Source organism: Ctenocephalides felis, unplaced genomic scaffold (genome assembly GCF_003426905.1).
Source record: "Ctenocephalides felis isolate EL2017-DRISC unplaced genomic scaffold, ASM342690v1 CF-g0.4_SCAFFOLD_03573, whole genome shotgun sequence".
In the NCBI taxonomy this organism is placed as follows: Eukaryota; Metazoa; Arthropoda; class Insecta; order Siphonaptera; family Pulicidae; genus Ctenocephalides; species Ctenocephalides felis.
The window spans coordinates 6,875,053-6,891,711 of record NW_020539727.1 but is presented as its reverse complement, the minus strand read 5'-3'; the positions used below and the strand labels follow the sequence as shown (position 1 = coordinate 6,891,711).

At 27.5% G+C, this 16,659-nt stretch overlaps 1 protein-coding gene across 1 annotated transcript in view; it reads left to right on the top strand.

Annotated features, from left to right (window-relative positions):
• The window catches only part of LOC113389405, a gene marked incomplete in the record, with an annotated part of 586,125 nt that extends 570,074 nt beyond the window's left edge, over positions 1–16,051 (top strand). The window contains 5 exon segments of the mRNA XM_026626441.1: positions 720–809; positions 4,421–4,521; positions 7,191–7,922; positions 12,663–13,299; positions 15,921–16,051. Coding sequence (XP_026482226.1) covers positions 720–809; positions 4,421–4,521; positions 7,191–7,922; positions 12,663–13,277 — 1,538 coding nt within the window.
• Positions 16,052–16,659: the final 608 nt, after the last annotated feature.

The following is a 16,659-nucleotide window of genomic DNA, read 5'->3' as shown; positions in this document are numbered from 1 at the left end:
TCTGACGATATATTGTCTTAAATTGGTCTAATGACGACTTCCTAATGCCTTTTGTCCGATTAGACCCTGCCAAACCAGTTTGGTGACCGAGTCAGCAAAATGCCTATATCTCCGAAAATATTTCAAATTTTCAAAAACCTTCTCGTACCCATCATACTCTTAGATATTTAAACTTTGAAAATATGAAATTTAAAAAAAATCGATTTTTTTGAAATTCTACACTAGAATACCCCCTTAAGGCAAATTGCGGGAACTTCCCGTACCATAATGAAATATTCAAGGAATAATAAATGTAGTAAAATCACCTATTTATATGCGTTCTCCAAAAAAAATTATATCATAGTTTCCAAAAAGGTTTGAATGATCTTTTAGAAGAAATCATCTTATAGCAAATAATCTTACAGCTTAATATATGCAAAGAAAATCTATTTATGTCGATCTTACTGTTACAAAATAATTATATTACATAATGAATATATTAAAATAATGAAAATTTTATACATCTTACCATATGAAAGTGCTAATTTTACCAAAGGCAAAATTCTTCTTCATTATTCTTCTCCATAAATTTATTGGAGTAGCATAATTCTCTACAATTTTTTAAAAATTTTATTAATTTTTGCATGTTTTTTATTTGTTCATGTCGCATGTATGTTTATATTTGTTATATGTTACTTGTTTGTTTATATGTTTTGTTCAATTTTTGTATCAATGTGCAGTTATCAGCTTTAAGAAAGTTCAATCTACTAACAAACCAACGACTGGAGTTGATTCCGATACGTATAGGAAAAGAAAGAAACCTGGTCAAGGTGCGTATAAAACCATCATTCATAAATCATTTGTTTCATAAAATTTTATTTAACTTAGTTATTATATAAGTTATAGAAATTTTACAAATACTGGAAAATGACAATGATATATTTTTTTTATTGATATATTATTTTTACATCTCAGTCAGACAGGAGTGCCTGTCTGACAAATATGGCCAAATTTAATCTATAATTTTCTACACATTCTAGTTCCATAAAAAATGAAAATTATTTCTATAATAAAATATTTAGTAGAAACTTGAGATACACTGTGTGATCCTTTGTAAAATCATATAAAAATATGATCTTTTCTAGAAATAGTTTAGCAAAATCGCTCTCATTTACTTCTAAATGCCTTTATTTTATAATTATTTCAGGAATCACACGATTTCAACATTTTTGTAGACATATAGATCTATATGTTACGCTCAAGAGTAACAAATGAATTCCAATTGATTTTTTAAGACAAATTTGAATTGTTATTATTCTGATCATAATAAATAATGTTTATTTTTTTATTTACTTATATATTTTTTATAAACTTAAGTTAAATTATAATATGTTAATTCAATATTGATTTTTTTTTCAAAATATGCAACATATCTTAAGTTTAACTTATTTAAAATTATTGAATACTTTCTAACCGTTAATAGTTTTTCCTAAAAATCGTCCATGACAAAATCGATAGCGAAATGAATTTGAGTAACAATTTTAAAACATTTTTTTACTAAAGAAATATAAGTATGAATATAAGGATAAAGTGGCCAAATATGTAATATTTTTATAATTTCAAATACCGGCTGAATAAAATATTATTAGGGTTAATATTAATTAAATTTATTTAACATAATTTTTTTTTAAATGTTAAATTATAACATTTATTAAAATGTTACACATTAAATTATATATTTTGCCATTTATAGGTTTTTTTTTTTGAGAAAATTTTGGAGATATTTAGGACGCTTTATTTTGTTTAGATGAAAAATTAATAAATAGTATTTTTAACATTAAACATATTATATTTAAATTAAAGGCTTTAAGAATTAAATAAGAGCATTTTTGCTATTTCTAGTTACGATCATATTTTAATGCAGTGTATTTCAAAAGTTCTATTAAATATTTATAACAGAAATAATTTTCAGATATAGTTTTTGCATATATATATATCATATATATATATTATATAATATATATATAATATAGGAGATTTTTCTAACTTTTAAAAACAAAATTTTCATTATATTTATTTTTTAGATATGTTCAAATTTATACAAATTTGCTTGCCTGGTACATCTAGTATAATTTAATGTTGAATGTAATAAATTCGTATTTATTTATGATGCATGTAATCATCATATATGTTTATAACAATATCATTAATATTCAAATATTACAATTTAATTTTTACGAAATAATTTCAAATACCGGCTGAATAAAATATTATTAGGGTTAATATTAATTAAATTTATTTAACATAATTTTTTTTTAAATGTTAAATTATAACATTTATTAAAATGTTACACATTAAATTATATATTTTGCCATTTATAGGTTTTTTTTTTTGAGAAAATTTTGGAGATATTTAGGACGCTTTATTTTGTTTAGATGAAAAATTAATAAATAGTATTTTTAACATTAAACATATTATATTTAAATTAAAGGCTTTAAGAATTAAATAAGAGCATTTTTGCTATTTCTAGTTACGATCATATTTTAATGCAGTGTATTTCAAAAGTTTCTATTAAATATTTTATAACAGAAATAATTTTCATATATAGTTTTTTTTTTATATATATATATATATATGAGATTTTCTAACTTTTAAAAACAAAATTTTCATTATATATTATTTTTATATATGTTCAAATTTATACAAATTTGCTTGCCTGGTACATCTAGTATAATTTAATGTTGAATGTATAAATTCGTATTTATTTTATGATGCATGTAATCATCATATATGTTTATAACAATATCATTAATATTTCAAATATTACAATTTAATTTTTACGAAAACATTTATATTTTTATCTTAGGGTGGTCCTTAATATAGATGTTTTTGAATTTCTTTGCTCCCAGGGGCTCAAATGCTTCGAAATCGATACAAAAAATTTTTCTGAAAGATTTAGCTCTTAATATTAACTTTAAGATAGTCCGCAGTCCAACCAAAATTCATTGGTTTTTCCTAAAAAAAATACTACACTTTATAAAGTATATCAATTTTTTGTTGTATATTTTTTATTCATGGTCAATATAAGCAAATACAATATTATTTTCAATATTTTGATTCACTTGTCGCGCTAAGATATAAAATTCTAATAAAAACAAATGGAATTTTATCCATGATATTTCCATAAGAAACTTTACAGTGCGGACTATCTTAAAGTTAATATTAAGAGCTAAAACTTTCAAATTTTTTTATCTCTTTGGAAGCAGTTGAGCCTCTGGGAGCGAAGAAATTCAAAAACATCCATATTAAGGACCACCCTAATATAAACCACCCTATATATATATAAAAATAAATATAAAAATTAAACGCTATAAATATACAAATATATAAAATCACAAAATACTATACTAATAAGTTTACATCTTCCTGAATAAGTATATGTTTTCAGCAGAAAATTTATATTCTACATACAGTACTCATTATGGCAAAAAATGTCACTAATGCAAATTAAATCAACATTAAGCAATTTTAAGTCATTCTGAATCGTTCGACCCCAAAATTGGAAAAAGTATATGCGAAAAGTAAGATTTTTCGAGGGCAGTATCTATTTATCTCCCAAAAACAAACGAAATTGTTATATTATTTCTTTCTTTTTATCCTTAATAGGAAAAACTAATTAAAGTAAATTTACCTGAGAATAAACCAATTGATCTTCAAAATATATTCAATGAACACTAATATTGAAATATTTTATGAGATAACTAACTTTCTTATATAGTTTCTATCTTTTTCCTTACTTTACTGAATTCGGCGCGCTGGGATTTGACAATTTGTCTAAATTCGACGAATCTTCTGGTTTATTCGAATTTAGACAAAGTTATGTAACACATTTTTATTTATTTATCTATTTCAATCTAAGTTCTCTAACAACTCTTCATCACTAAGAAGACTGAAAAGATGCTGGCCAAGCGACCTTTGAAACACTAGGCTTCACTCATTGGAGTGAACTCTAGATAATTATTTCTTTTTTTTTTCTTTTTCTTTTATTATTATTATTAATATTAATATTATTTCTTTCGATTCCTCTCGTTTGTGTCACAATAGCTTATGAGATTAATTTGTATCTTGATTGCTATTAATAAATAAATAAATAAATAAAATCAACCTAAGGGCCTAGAAATACAACGATATCTCAAGCCACAATAATACCTTAAACCTACTTCAACTTAAAACCAACCCCAACAAAAACCTAATTAAAGATCTAATAACTCTAGCATTCTAGACTGGTTCCCTAAGTAACTCTTTTTTCTTTGTTCTCTTTATACGGTCTATTGTTTTCAACCAGCTTAGACTTTTCTTATGTAACACACTATGAAGTCATTTGTTATAAATGATTTTATTGTTCATAATAAATTTTATTAATTATTATAATTTGTTCCAGCTCCCGACAAATCGCTAGCTGCTAATGCGGCTGACGAAGAGGACTCTCCAGGCTTATACGAAAATTTACCTTTCCACGGACTTCAAAGTGCACCCAATAAGGTAAGATTCATTTAAATTATTATCAATTTAATCAAAAGAATATTTTCCTTCATTTTTAGCTATAAATATTTTATCACAGCTTAATTCACCAACCAAGTCTTATAGGTAATCATGTTCTAAAACTTCAAACGATATATCAAGTTTATTATAAATTGTAATTGTCTTTGTATATGATTTTATATACATATGTATAAATATATCATATATTCAACTATATATATATATATATATATATATAATTTAATTAGTTTAAGGTAATTATAATATTTAGATGCTGTGTGTATGGTTTGAATCATCTATTTGAATGAATGAGTAAAATGCAACGTGGAATTGGCGATTTTACAACCAGAACTTCTAAGAAGAGACGATTTTCACTGAACTTTTATATTTTATATTTATTTCGTTAATGTTTTCATATTTATTATTGGATTTTTTACTGTTGATAACAACATAATGTTTTGTTTTCATGTTACTAAAATATGTAATACGAATAAAACTGTTGGTACAAAATAAATTGTGTTCCAAATTAACGAACAAAAATTTAACAGCATGGAAGGGAATAAAAAAGCATGAATGGCTGCATCTTGTTTACGGATTTGTGTTTTGTTACAACTTTTTGAGATAATAGATTTTGTAATTTATAAAACCACTAAGAAGTAGAGTTTATCATCAGATTTTTTCCAAAAAAAAGAAAGTAGAAAACAGTAAGAGGTGACAACGTAAATTATTCTTCTTCAGATAGAGTTATGAAGGAATTGCTCTCTAATTTTACTTTTTTGTCGATAAACGTTGAACAAGGCTTAAAATTTTGGTTCTTAATAATTTGAGTTGAAAAAATATAATAGTCCAGTCATTATAGTAAGTTCACCTCGGAATTCCAGATACCCAGCTGTAAGTCTGTAAATACTAGTACCTAACAGTTGTCCCAAAGCTACATATGGGTAGCGTGTACGTACCATATGTAGGTTTTGAGACAACTTTTAGGGTGCTATTTAAGGATATTTACAGACTTACAGCTGAGTATCTCGAATTCGGAGATTCTTACCTAATTTAAGCTTAAATAACTGGACTATAGGTCCATTTTAGTTTTAAATAAACTCATATTTTTTAAATCTAAATATTCAGAACTTTGCTATGTGCTGTAAATATAATACCTACTATCGATTTTATTTTTTTTTTATATTTATATTTATATATTATATTCAAAAACTTGCTCTATGCATTCAAAATATTTCAAATTATTTTGAAGTGCTTAAGATAGCAATAATTTTGAAATAATCGCCAGAATTATCAGTAGAACAATTGATATGGAAGCTTTATCTTCCTTTTAGTAATTTATTTCTTCACGTCTTTAATATATGATAATAATCAATGACACTTCACAAACGACTATAAACATTACATTTTTCTTTATAAAAAAACTAAGATATTACATTTTAAACTAGTACTGTATGGCATCGTGCCTTAAGGCAAATTGCTGGAACATTCCGTACCAGAATTATATATTCGAGGGAAAAAATTCAGTAATCAATGAAAATTGATCAATGATTTACAACAATTGTTTTATGCATTTTCAAATAGATAATTATAATCAATATATATTTTACCGTTCATAAAATATACAGTGACGATCTTATCGCTCAAAACACTTGAGAAAGTTTACATTAGCAAGAGGTTAATGAATAAAACCATCTGAGGATATATTTCTCATGATTAGAATAACGCATTTGAAATATATACATTTTCAAACTGAATTGTAAATTTGAAATTCATATTTGAAGTATAAAACTTTGCATATTTTTGAACATTTTGAAATTTTCTTTTTTGAAAGATTTTGAAATTTGCTTGAACCGTATAAGTAAACTTTGAAAATTAAAAATCTTGTTACGGAACCTAACAAAATTGTAACAAAGAAATTAGTACTCATTTTTAAAAACTTCATGAAATATCTGATAATTTGATGTGCATACGTCTAATGTTTATTATTGACTACCAAATATCTTTTTTTTTCGCTTTTTCCACTGTATATCCCAAACTGCAAGATCTGTCTTACCAAAAATTTCATCAATTATTTATTTCGTCATCACAAATAGAATGTTTTTAAAATCATTCAAATCGAGTACTCCGTTCTTTCAAAAACTGACTTACCGTTTTTGGAAGTTTTTGCCCCGTATCTTCGGAACGGCTAGACCTACCTTTGCCAAAAACTAATCAGCACATCAGTCTTCTTATCAATACGAATCGAATGTTTTTTAAATTATTCAAATCGGTTGATTCGGGTTCCCGAAATCGTCGACGAAAATTTGTATCCGTACATACATACACACACATACACACACACATACATCTATTTTTTCTAAGGTATGCCAAAATGTTCAGAAACCTCTGAAACGTAAAGATCTATAAAAAATTTCATTTTAGATTTTTTGCGATTACTATAACTTGCCCTACGGGAAGTTAATAACACTTTATAAACGACTATAAATATTACATTTACCTTTTTATTAAAATTAAGATAAATAATGGGCAATTATTGCGCAATCCAGGGAGGAATTTGCATTCATATCGGTGAGCTTCCTTTTTTACTATAAAGATCTATTATCTCAAAAATAGTTGTATGTTGCTTTGACTAACACAAACTAACCAAACATAACTTTATTTTATTCCAGCTATCCCGACCTAACAAAACCATCTTACGCGTTCCTCCAACCCTTAAATATACCCCTCCTTCATCAGCCACAACCCCATCCTCGACATCGACAAAATCCTCATCTGTAAATCTTCACAATGTAGCAAACGGAGGAACAACTAACCATACGACAACCACATCAGGTTACAACCTGATACCATTATCCAGTTTTAGACCAAACCCATTTTTAACCAGAGCACAGTCGAGTGCTGCCAGATCTCAAGTGTACAGTGCCAGAACTTTGACAACGAATCATACTTTTGATGAAAAGAAACACCAAAGTACAGGGTCTTTACCGAAAAACCACAAATCTAGGAGGAAGAGTCACAGTTTCCATTCCATGAGAGCTAAAAACGCCAACAAGAGTAAGAGAACTAGTGTTGCCCTATGTGATGACCAGTACAGCACTGGTAATGAACAGTACACTGATGAGGAACGTTACCAAGATCATACCTATGAAAATTTGACAGACTCCATACAAATTTATGAGACCAGTAACGATATTCCAATGCCTGCACCGAGGTGTAAATCTTCTAATAGTTCGAGATCAACATTGGTGCCTCCGGAGACGAAGCACCATTATGCTAATGTCTCTGCAAATGTTTCCGGGTGCGAGGATGATGGTACGGAACCTCCGCCAATACCGGAGTTGCCGTCGTTGGAGTTGTACAGCAAGCCGGAGAGCATAGATGATTTTTTGTATGACTATAAGGTATGATAATTGATAGAAATTAATTTTTATGTAGGTAAATTTTTATTTATGCTTTATGTAGGTAAATTTTAATATATTTATGATTTTTGCGTAAAGATCTTATTTAGGCGAGTTAACCCTAATATTACGCGTTTCTCTGGAAACGCGGTTTTCATACTACGCATATCTAAAATTTACATAGCACGGTACTCCTATAAAGCGGAACTTCCTCCTATAGCACGGTTTCCGTACGACATAAGTTTTTTTCGCGCAGCCTATGAAGCTACTAAAAATTATAAAATGTGTTAAGGAAATTTCCATTGTCGATTATTTTATGTTTTACAATATTTTTATAAACGTGTCAGTTTTTATCATAGCTGTGCCATCGACATTGGTTTTAGTACAGACAGAGCTTTTCCACATTTTTCTCAAAAAGCTAATTTTTTGTATTGGAAAACAGTTTTTTTAGTTTCGTTTTTGTTCCAATTTTTTTATCATATCTTGATATGTACTCTTGATATGCACTAGTGGTGCATGGCGAATTGCTGGAACTTTACAAACCTTCAAATTTTGCTGAAAACGTATATGAAAAAATGAGATTTTTGAGAATTTCGATATTTTTGAAATAATTTGCCTTTTTGAAAAATCTGTTTTTTAATATTTTGCAATTATGTTTATACTTTGAATTTTTCTGAAAATGTTGACCTTTTTTTAAGATTTCGAAGCGCGTAAGCGCCACATCGCAGTCTAACTGATGAACCTTAGTACGGAACCCATAGAAATCTAAACAAAATTCATACTGATTATCACAATCTCTATAAAATATCTTATAATTTGACGTGCATAAGTCTACTGATAATTTTTGACAGCCAAATGGCATTATTTTTCACTTCTTTTATTAGATCTCCGGAAACGCTGCACCTGCCTTCTCAAAAATTTCTTTATTTCGTCAATACAAATAAAATTTTGTTTGAATTATTCAAATCGGACGCTCCGATCTCTTAAAAAATCAGTTATCATTTTAGGCGCTTTTTACCCCGTATCTCCGGAACGGTTAGACCTGCCTTTGCCAAAAACTAAACAGCACGTCTATTTATCAATGCGAATCGAATGTTTGAATTATTCAAATTGGATGATCGGTATTCCCAAAATTGTACCCGCACGCACACACACATGCATCAATTTTTTCTAATAAGATATGCCAAAATGTTCAAAACCCCATAATTTTTCATTTTCGATTTCTTTTCATTTTCTCCCTACGGGAAGTTCATAATTTATATTTTCTATACTTTATATTCACTGGTTTCGATATAACACGGTACAAATGATATGATTTGTACAAATTCTTTATAAAGTTCTTTAGAGCGCGGATCCCATACAACGCGGTTCTAAAACGTTCTTCGAATAAGCAGACTTTTGTTATGAATTGAGTTAATACGCACACATAGCGTTATAGTAGGGCTGACTAAACTATTTTATCTGTTATTTATAAAATATTTGTTATTTATACAGAATAATATAGAATTACTAAAACTGAATAATTTAAAGATGTCCTTCAATCCAATAATTTATATCCAGTTTGAAGCCTATTAATGATATTTACCGCAAAAATGCTAAGATATTTTTATCTAAATAAATATTTAAAAAAAAATACAAATAGTGACTAAATTAAATAAATAAAAGCATAGTAAATTTTGCATGCTAAGTGAGTTATTTGTAGATTTTTCTAAATGTAAAATATAATTTTATCTTTAATATTCATAAATTAAACATACGAAGCAAAGTGCCTAATACATAGTTAAGGCATCTTTGCAAAAATGACTTAAGAGCATTTGACTATTTTAAAAAAAATAATTATTGCAAATCATGATGAATGTAGTCACTATTTGCACTCATATTTATAGTAGAATTATTTATAAGTAAAGATTATATTATGCCTTTTTTCAACTATTTATAACTGGCCATATTTAAATTATCAGCTTTAACTGTAAAATCAATTGCACCAGATTCTAAATGTAAGTTTAGCTAGATTTGTAAAGAATAATGAGACTATTAATACATTTTAATAGTAAAACATTAGACCTATTCATTTTTTTTGTTTAATTATAAATTGGAGTTATATCTGTGATAAAAAAATATTAATAGTTACGGTGCAATTGAGTTTTTTCAATAATTGAGGCAGTGTTGGAATCTAGAAAACCTCCTCTAAATCTTCATATTAATATAATATACTACTCTTAACCTACTCTATCTATATTTATTATTATCTATATTTATCATTCTTATATAATTTATTATTCGTTAGTTACTGAATCAGTTCTATGATTCTCTATTGTGATTTTAACTCTGTTATTTAATATATAAATAAAGATCTATATATTTTTATTTATTTATTTCAATAAACTGGTAATTTTTGTGATTATTATGCATGTTGACTCTATGTATTTCTTTATGTTTATTTTTATCTGCATCATGTTTTACTAACAAATTAATTTAATATATATAATCGGGTATAAAAATGTTATATTTAAATATTATATTCTGGATATTTTTTGGGGGTATACATAAAAATAATAATTTCAATATTTGAATTAATTATTATCCACATAATGTTATAATGATTGCACATTTATAGAAATCTATTAACTTTTAATTTTGTGTTATAAGGCAATTTATATATAGAATATTGGAACTTACTTTTATTACTTTTTGTATGACTATCATACAAATTCGTATCATATCGTTTCGTTTTAAATTGTAATTTTTCTTCGGTTTTAAGTAGCAAATTTTTGTTTGCTGTCGAATACGTTTTGTTTTTTTAATATTTCAACTATTCAATAAATCTTCCGGTACCTACTTGTTATTAATTGTCTACTGAACAAATTAAAAAAATATCTATTCGCTATTTGGAAGAATTTTTTAAAATACATTAGATTATAAAATATTGCATGATGGTTATGCTAAATTTAATTGCATGATTCTTATAGCATTTTGTTGCTTGCAAATATTTATAAAACTGAAATTTTAAATTAATAGACGCTTAAAGAAATTATGTTATTTAAACTTTATATATATTATAATGCAAAGAATACTTTAAGTTAATAATTTAGATTTTTCAATTATTTACATAGTTTCTATAAAGCGTCTATTGAAATTACAAATTATTAGTAGACTTAGGTAGTGGACTAAATAAGGCAATAATGTTATCTGAGCAGCACATATTGTTCAAAATTGCAAACTTTGCATTTTACTTTTTTTCTAATCATTATTATATTATATTTCTAGTTTTTTTTATTTATTTTTAACAATATAAATTTGAAAAATAGTAGCATGTGTCGTGATACTATAACGTCGGTAACAATTTCTATCTCTTAACAAATGTGACATCAAGCAACAGTGATAGTAGTTTTCTGTTAAAATCATCTGAATCCGTTTTGTTGATGATTTAAGTTTTTTTATTTCACATTTTTTTCTAATCATCTCTTTTTTCTTGACTATGTTTATTAGGAAAATTTTATATCGTGACATAAGGGTAACAGTTTTATCATTTGAAAATGATGTGGTATCAAGCAGCAATAATAGTAAATTTCGAGCAATAATTAGATATTAAACGTTAGATAAATGCTTATTCAAACAAACACACATATACACACATACACACATACTTTTTCAAAATTTGGTCTCATTCGGTTCAAATTCGGTTGGGAATCGTGCTGATTAGTTTTTGGAAGAGATCGGCCGGGCCGGTTTCTTGTAATAAAATATTAAAAAAAAATTTTCGACGATTTTTATTATTTTTTTATGATAGATACCATAGTCTTCTAGATCATACTAAAATATTACGGCCCTACGACAACTCGTTTAACTTTAAAAAATTGTCAAAAATTGATTTTGTTTCAAAATTAGACCTTTAATTGACGTTTTCTCAAAAACGCCTGAACAGATTTCAGAAATTTGAAAGCCATCTGATGTAGCTCCATGAGGATTATCGTTTCTCAGTTTTGTGCGATGATCTACCAAACCGTTTCTTTGTAATTTGAAAAAAAGTGTTAAACTTTTTATCCACAAATAAGCTCATACTACCGAATCGATTATGACAAATCAAAAACTGTTAGTAGGGAATGATACTGATTAGTTTTAGGTGAAAATCTACCGAGCCGTTTTCTTGTAATTAACTGTCGAAAAAAAATTTAAGCCGATTTTTATGGAATTTTTTTTAGCGATATTTATTATGGTCTTATAGAGCTTACTGAAATATTACGGCCTAACGACAAGTAGTTAAATTTTAAAAATTCATCAAAGCTTGAGAAAATGAGTAGTTTTTTTGACGTTTGTTAAAATTTAAATTAGACGATTTACTTGGTATAACGATAGAGTACTTGGTCTTAATGAACATACTAAACCAATTGTGAAAATTCAATTATAAAAATTATTGATTTTTGAAAATTTGCTTTTAGAAAATGCTCCGAATTAACGTGTTCGTTCGTTTTCAATTATGTGTAATAAATACACTCGGAATACTTTTATTCACTCATAAATCAATTAATTTTTTATTGATCAAGTCGATTATTTACAGATATCGGGAAGTTCATGTAACTTGCCTCAAGGCAAAATACCAATATCAACTAGTTGAATTTGTTACCCGAGTATTGCTACATCATTTCTTTGTAATGTTTGCTTGAGTCCATTACCTATGTCTATTACCCTGTACTAACACGACTAACAACTGCACGTCCGTGTTTGTTCTGCTAATATTTTCAGATCCGCCACAACAACAACAATCATCTGGCCCAGTTATCTCGGGAGTACCAACACACTTTGCTATCAACGGCCCGACACCAACTTCACAGCGGTCACGACCGCGCACCATCAATACAAAACAAACGCTACATCAGACAACCTCTGCAGAAGCACCACAGTTTCCATTTCCATACGGACGATGATGAATTACCTTACTATAGAACAGCTTCCCGATCGAGGAGGAAACATAATTATGACCGAAATTTGGGCGATGTGAGAAGGTTAAGGAAGAGCAACAGTGTTACCAATGTTAGTGGGTGCGGGCCGTTGATTTTTGTCCCTCATACCCAACGGGTAAACGCCAGGACTCCTGCACAGGATTACCCGACGCGTGGGTTCCAGAAAACCGAAGCGCTGCTGACGAACGATGATTATTTTCAGAATTTTTTAAAGTTAAGGAAAATTAGCGAAGCTAGTATGAAATTGTATAATGATACGAGTAGGATAGTTTATGCCGATTTGGAAAAAAGTCCTGTTTGCCAGAGGGTTACTGCGAGTTCGGATCCTGTAAGACATTTGAGGAGGCATCCGCCGACGCATTATGCCACGTTGCATTTTAATGAAGTCAATGTGTGAGCGAATGTGCTGTAATATTAAGGTAATGCGAGGACAAAATTTAGACAAAAATGCTATCTGCACAAAATATATTTTTAATTTAAGCCCTGTTATGTTCATTGCATTCAATTTAATTTGAGCCGTATTGATTTTAATTTAAGCCATATTATTTCATTTTTTGATTTTAAACATTTAATCATGAAATTAGTTGACATTGTTTGTGTACAAAATAGAGCGGGGCACAAAGGTCTAATTTAAATTTTGAGAATTATACTGTGAGAGCAAAACTAACTATTAGGCTGTTCGGAAAGTAACTTCGTTTTGTATAGACATTTTGAAACGTAATTTTCGTACAATAAACAAATACTTTAATAAATTATGTATTGGTTGTTTTGATCGAACATCTTTTGTCATATTTCTGGTGTTACCATAATTTCGAGATCATAAATTTTTTGATCGTTATTGGTAAAAAACTGATCAAAGTGCTTTTTGACCTCCTCATTTGAGGTATAGGTTTCACCGCCTAAAAGTTTTAAAAAGATCTACTATTTAGTTTTTAATTTTACATAGATTTTATGAAATAGTAGCTACACTTCTTAATCAACGCGGTACAGTTTATTATTGAGTTGAACGACAATATTAAAATTTGTGCATTGTTAAACATAATATAAATATTTATCAACTTTTACTCCTATCATAAATTTAGCTTGGTAGGTATTTCTGTTTAATTCATCATTATCAAACTTATTGTTTCTTGAAATATATTTACTTTAAATAAAGTGAATGCAATTTCTGTTGGGAATACATAATTCATAGCATATTTTTTTTTTTACAAAGACCACACTGCATACAACTTTGTATGGAAAATTTGTCAGAAGAATTTTTCATCTTGAAATAAGGAGTTACAATAACTATTAATTTTTATTTAATCCCCATCTCTTGAAAAAGTGTCTTTTTACCTTCGTTCGCTTTTTATTTAATACTATCTTATGGTTTATTCTTTGCCATTAGGAGCGTCCTGGTGATTCTTTTTACCTCAACCACATATAAAGCTTACCTAAAAATACCATTACACCTTATTATAAACAAATTTATCGTAAACTAAATAAAAGTGCGCAAATTAAAAAAAAACTAACAACGAAAAAAAATTTATTAAAAAATTTATAATGTGGCCGTTTATCTCCTGATAGCAGGAGATAGTTTTGGAGCGATGGCAGGTTACTCACATTTTTCCCTCTACTTTAAAATAGTATTGTTAAAATATACCAAAATTCACTTATTTTTTAGATAATATTGGTTCTTACCCGCTGACCCCTAAGCCCCGATCTATCCTATCTTAATATTGTATAATATAAATATGGAATTCATTTTAAAGTTCTAACATTTTTCATTAAAAAACTTAAATAATTTATAAAGCATGTTTAAAATCTACAATTTTGAATAACTCTTTTTGAATTTTTTTTAGTCTGGAGAACATCTCGGAAGTGATACTTACATATTTTGAGAGAGGTAATTAATTTTTTTTTTTCAAAAATAATTTTTGCTACAAAACTACCTCTGATTTGTTAACTAAATTTACAGCCCAAACGTTGAGATTGTAGATTTTAAAAATACTTGTTTGTGTTCATTTCGTTTCAAGTAATAATAAGAGCATCAGTCATGCAATTAGATTAATTTAATAGTCATAATATTTGAAGTTTTGCCCATTTTACCTATAATCTCTTCGTTATTATTGCTTATGCAATTTGTAATTACATACAACATATTCATAATCATAATATTCATTAACATTATCATTTTTGTCATTACTAGCTAAAAATACTCACTTTGTACTGCATACTTACTTGCTCATTTTAATGAAAATAGTCAATTTGTCATTTGTAAAATGTAATATATTTACTAATATATTTTAGTAATATCTAACATGCTTTTGATATCTAACTATAAAATATAAATCTTTGATAATTAGCGCATATACGCAAACAAGCATAGTATGTAATTATACATACATATTTAAGTTAGTATATGAAATTTATATATCAGGTTGGTTTAAATTTTTTGGGCGATTTTAAGAAATTTTGCCGAAGAAGCCATAACTCAAGAATGAACTTCAGTTTAGAAATCAACCACCCAAAATTTTGTCAAATTCCCAATTGTTAGTTGATATGAAAATACTGTACTGAAAATTTGCTGACCCCACATTTCATTTGAGCTTTGGTTTCTTCAGCAAAGTTTCTTAGGACCACTCGTAAAACCAGAAAAGCCATTACGTGCATTATTTCGGCTTCGAATTTGATACGTAATAGACTAAAGTCTTTAATTTTTTGATGATTTTTTTGGGGAAAAACCATTGACTATAGTCTTTGATTTTCTGGAAAAACATTTTGGGAAAAAAAATTTGGAAAAAAAAATTGGGGAGAAAATTTTTGGAAAACAACATTTTTTGGAATAAAAAATTGGGGAGAAAAATTTGAAAAAAAAAATTGGAGAAAAAAATTTTTTTGGAGAAAAATTTTGGACAAAAATATTGGATCTAGTTCTTATGAAACCTAAAAAATGCGCATTTTACCCATTTGGTTTTCTTGTTCGGAGCACAAAACAAATCAAACCAAACCTAAAACTAATCAATCCAATAAATTAAATAAAAATATTTTATCTTTTCAGCCTTTCCAGCCAGCTTGCAATGATTTAATTTACGCCGAGGTGGATGCCCAATATGGTCCAATTCATTACAAGGCAGCCTCAATATACGAGCAGTTGAAAAGAGCCAAGGCCCAAGAAAAATAATAAACCCGAAATTGATTTCAAATTATTTCATTTATTGGCAAGCAAATAACCTTCAATATTTTTAATACAATTCTCGAATGACACTTTAATGAAAACTTCAATTGAATTCAATTCGATTTCATTAAAGTGTTATTTAATTATTGTGATAGTTATAAGTTTTAACTGTATTCGTGCCTATTTACAAGTTTTTATCAAATCAAATTTGAGACTTAGCAAATGTTCTTCTAATTATTTTGCAAATGTACTTATTATATATTTATATTTAAATTAAACCACTATTTTATTCGGAATAACTACCCGCGGAACTGATTGAGTAATGTGCAATGGCATTTATTATAAACAAAGTAAAATCAGAGTTTTTTTTTAAATTTATTACAATTGCAATATTTTTAAAATATTGGTACAAAGTCGTATAATTTTAATGTTTTAAAAAATATGCTTTGTTAAAATTTTAATCGGATGTTTTCGGAAAATTCATACAGAATTTTGTTGATTTAGCTCTATAATCCGCCTGACTGTGTTAATTACAATATTTTGGCTAAATTTTAAACTAACATTTTCAATTAAATACAAAAACGATTTAAATTTTTAATCAGCCTATCAAAATTTATTACAA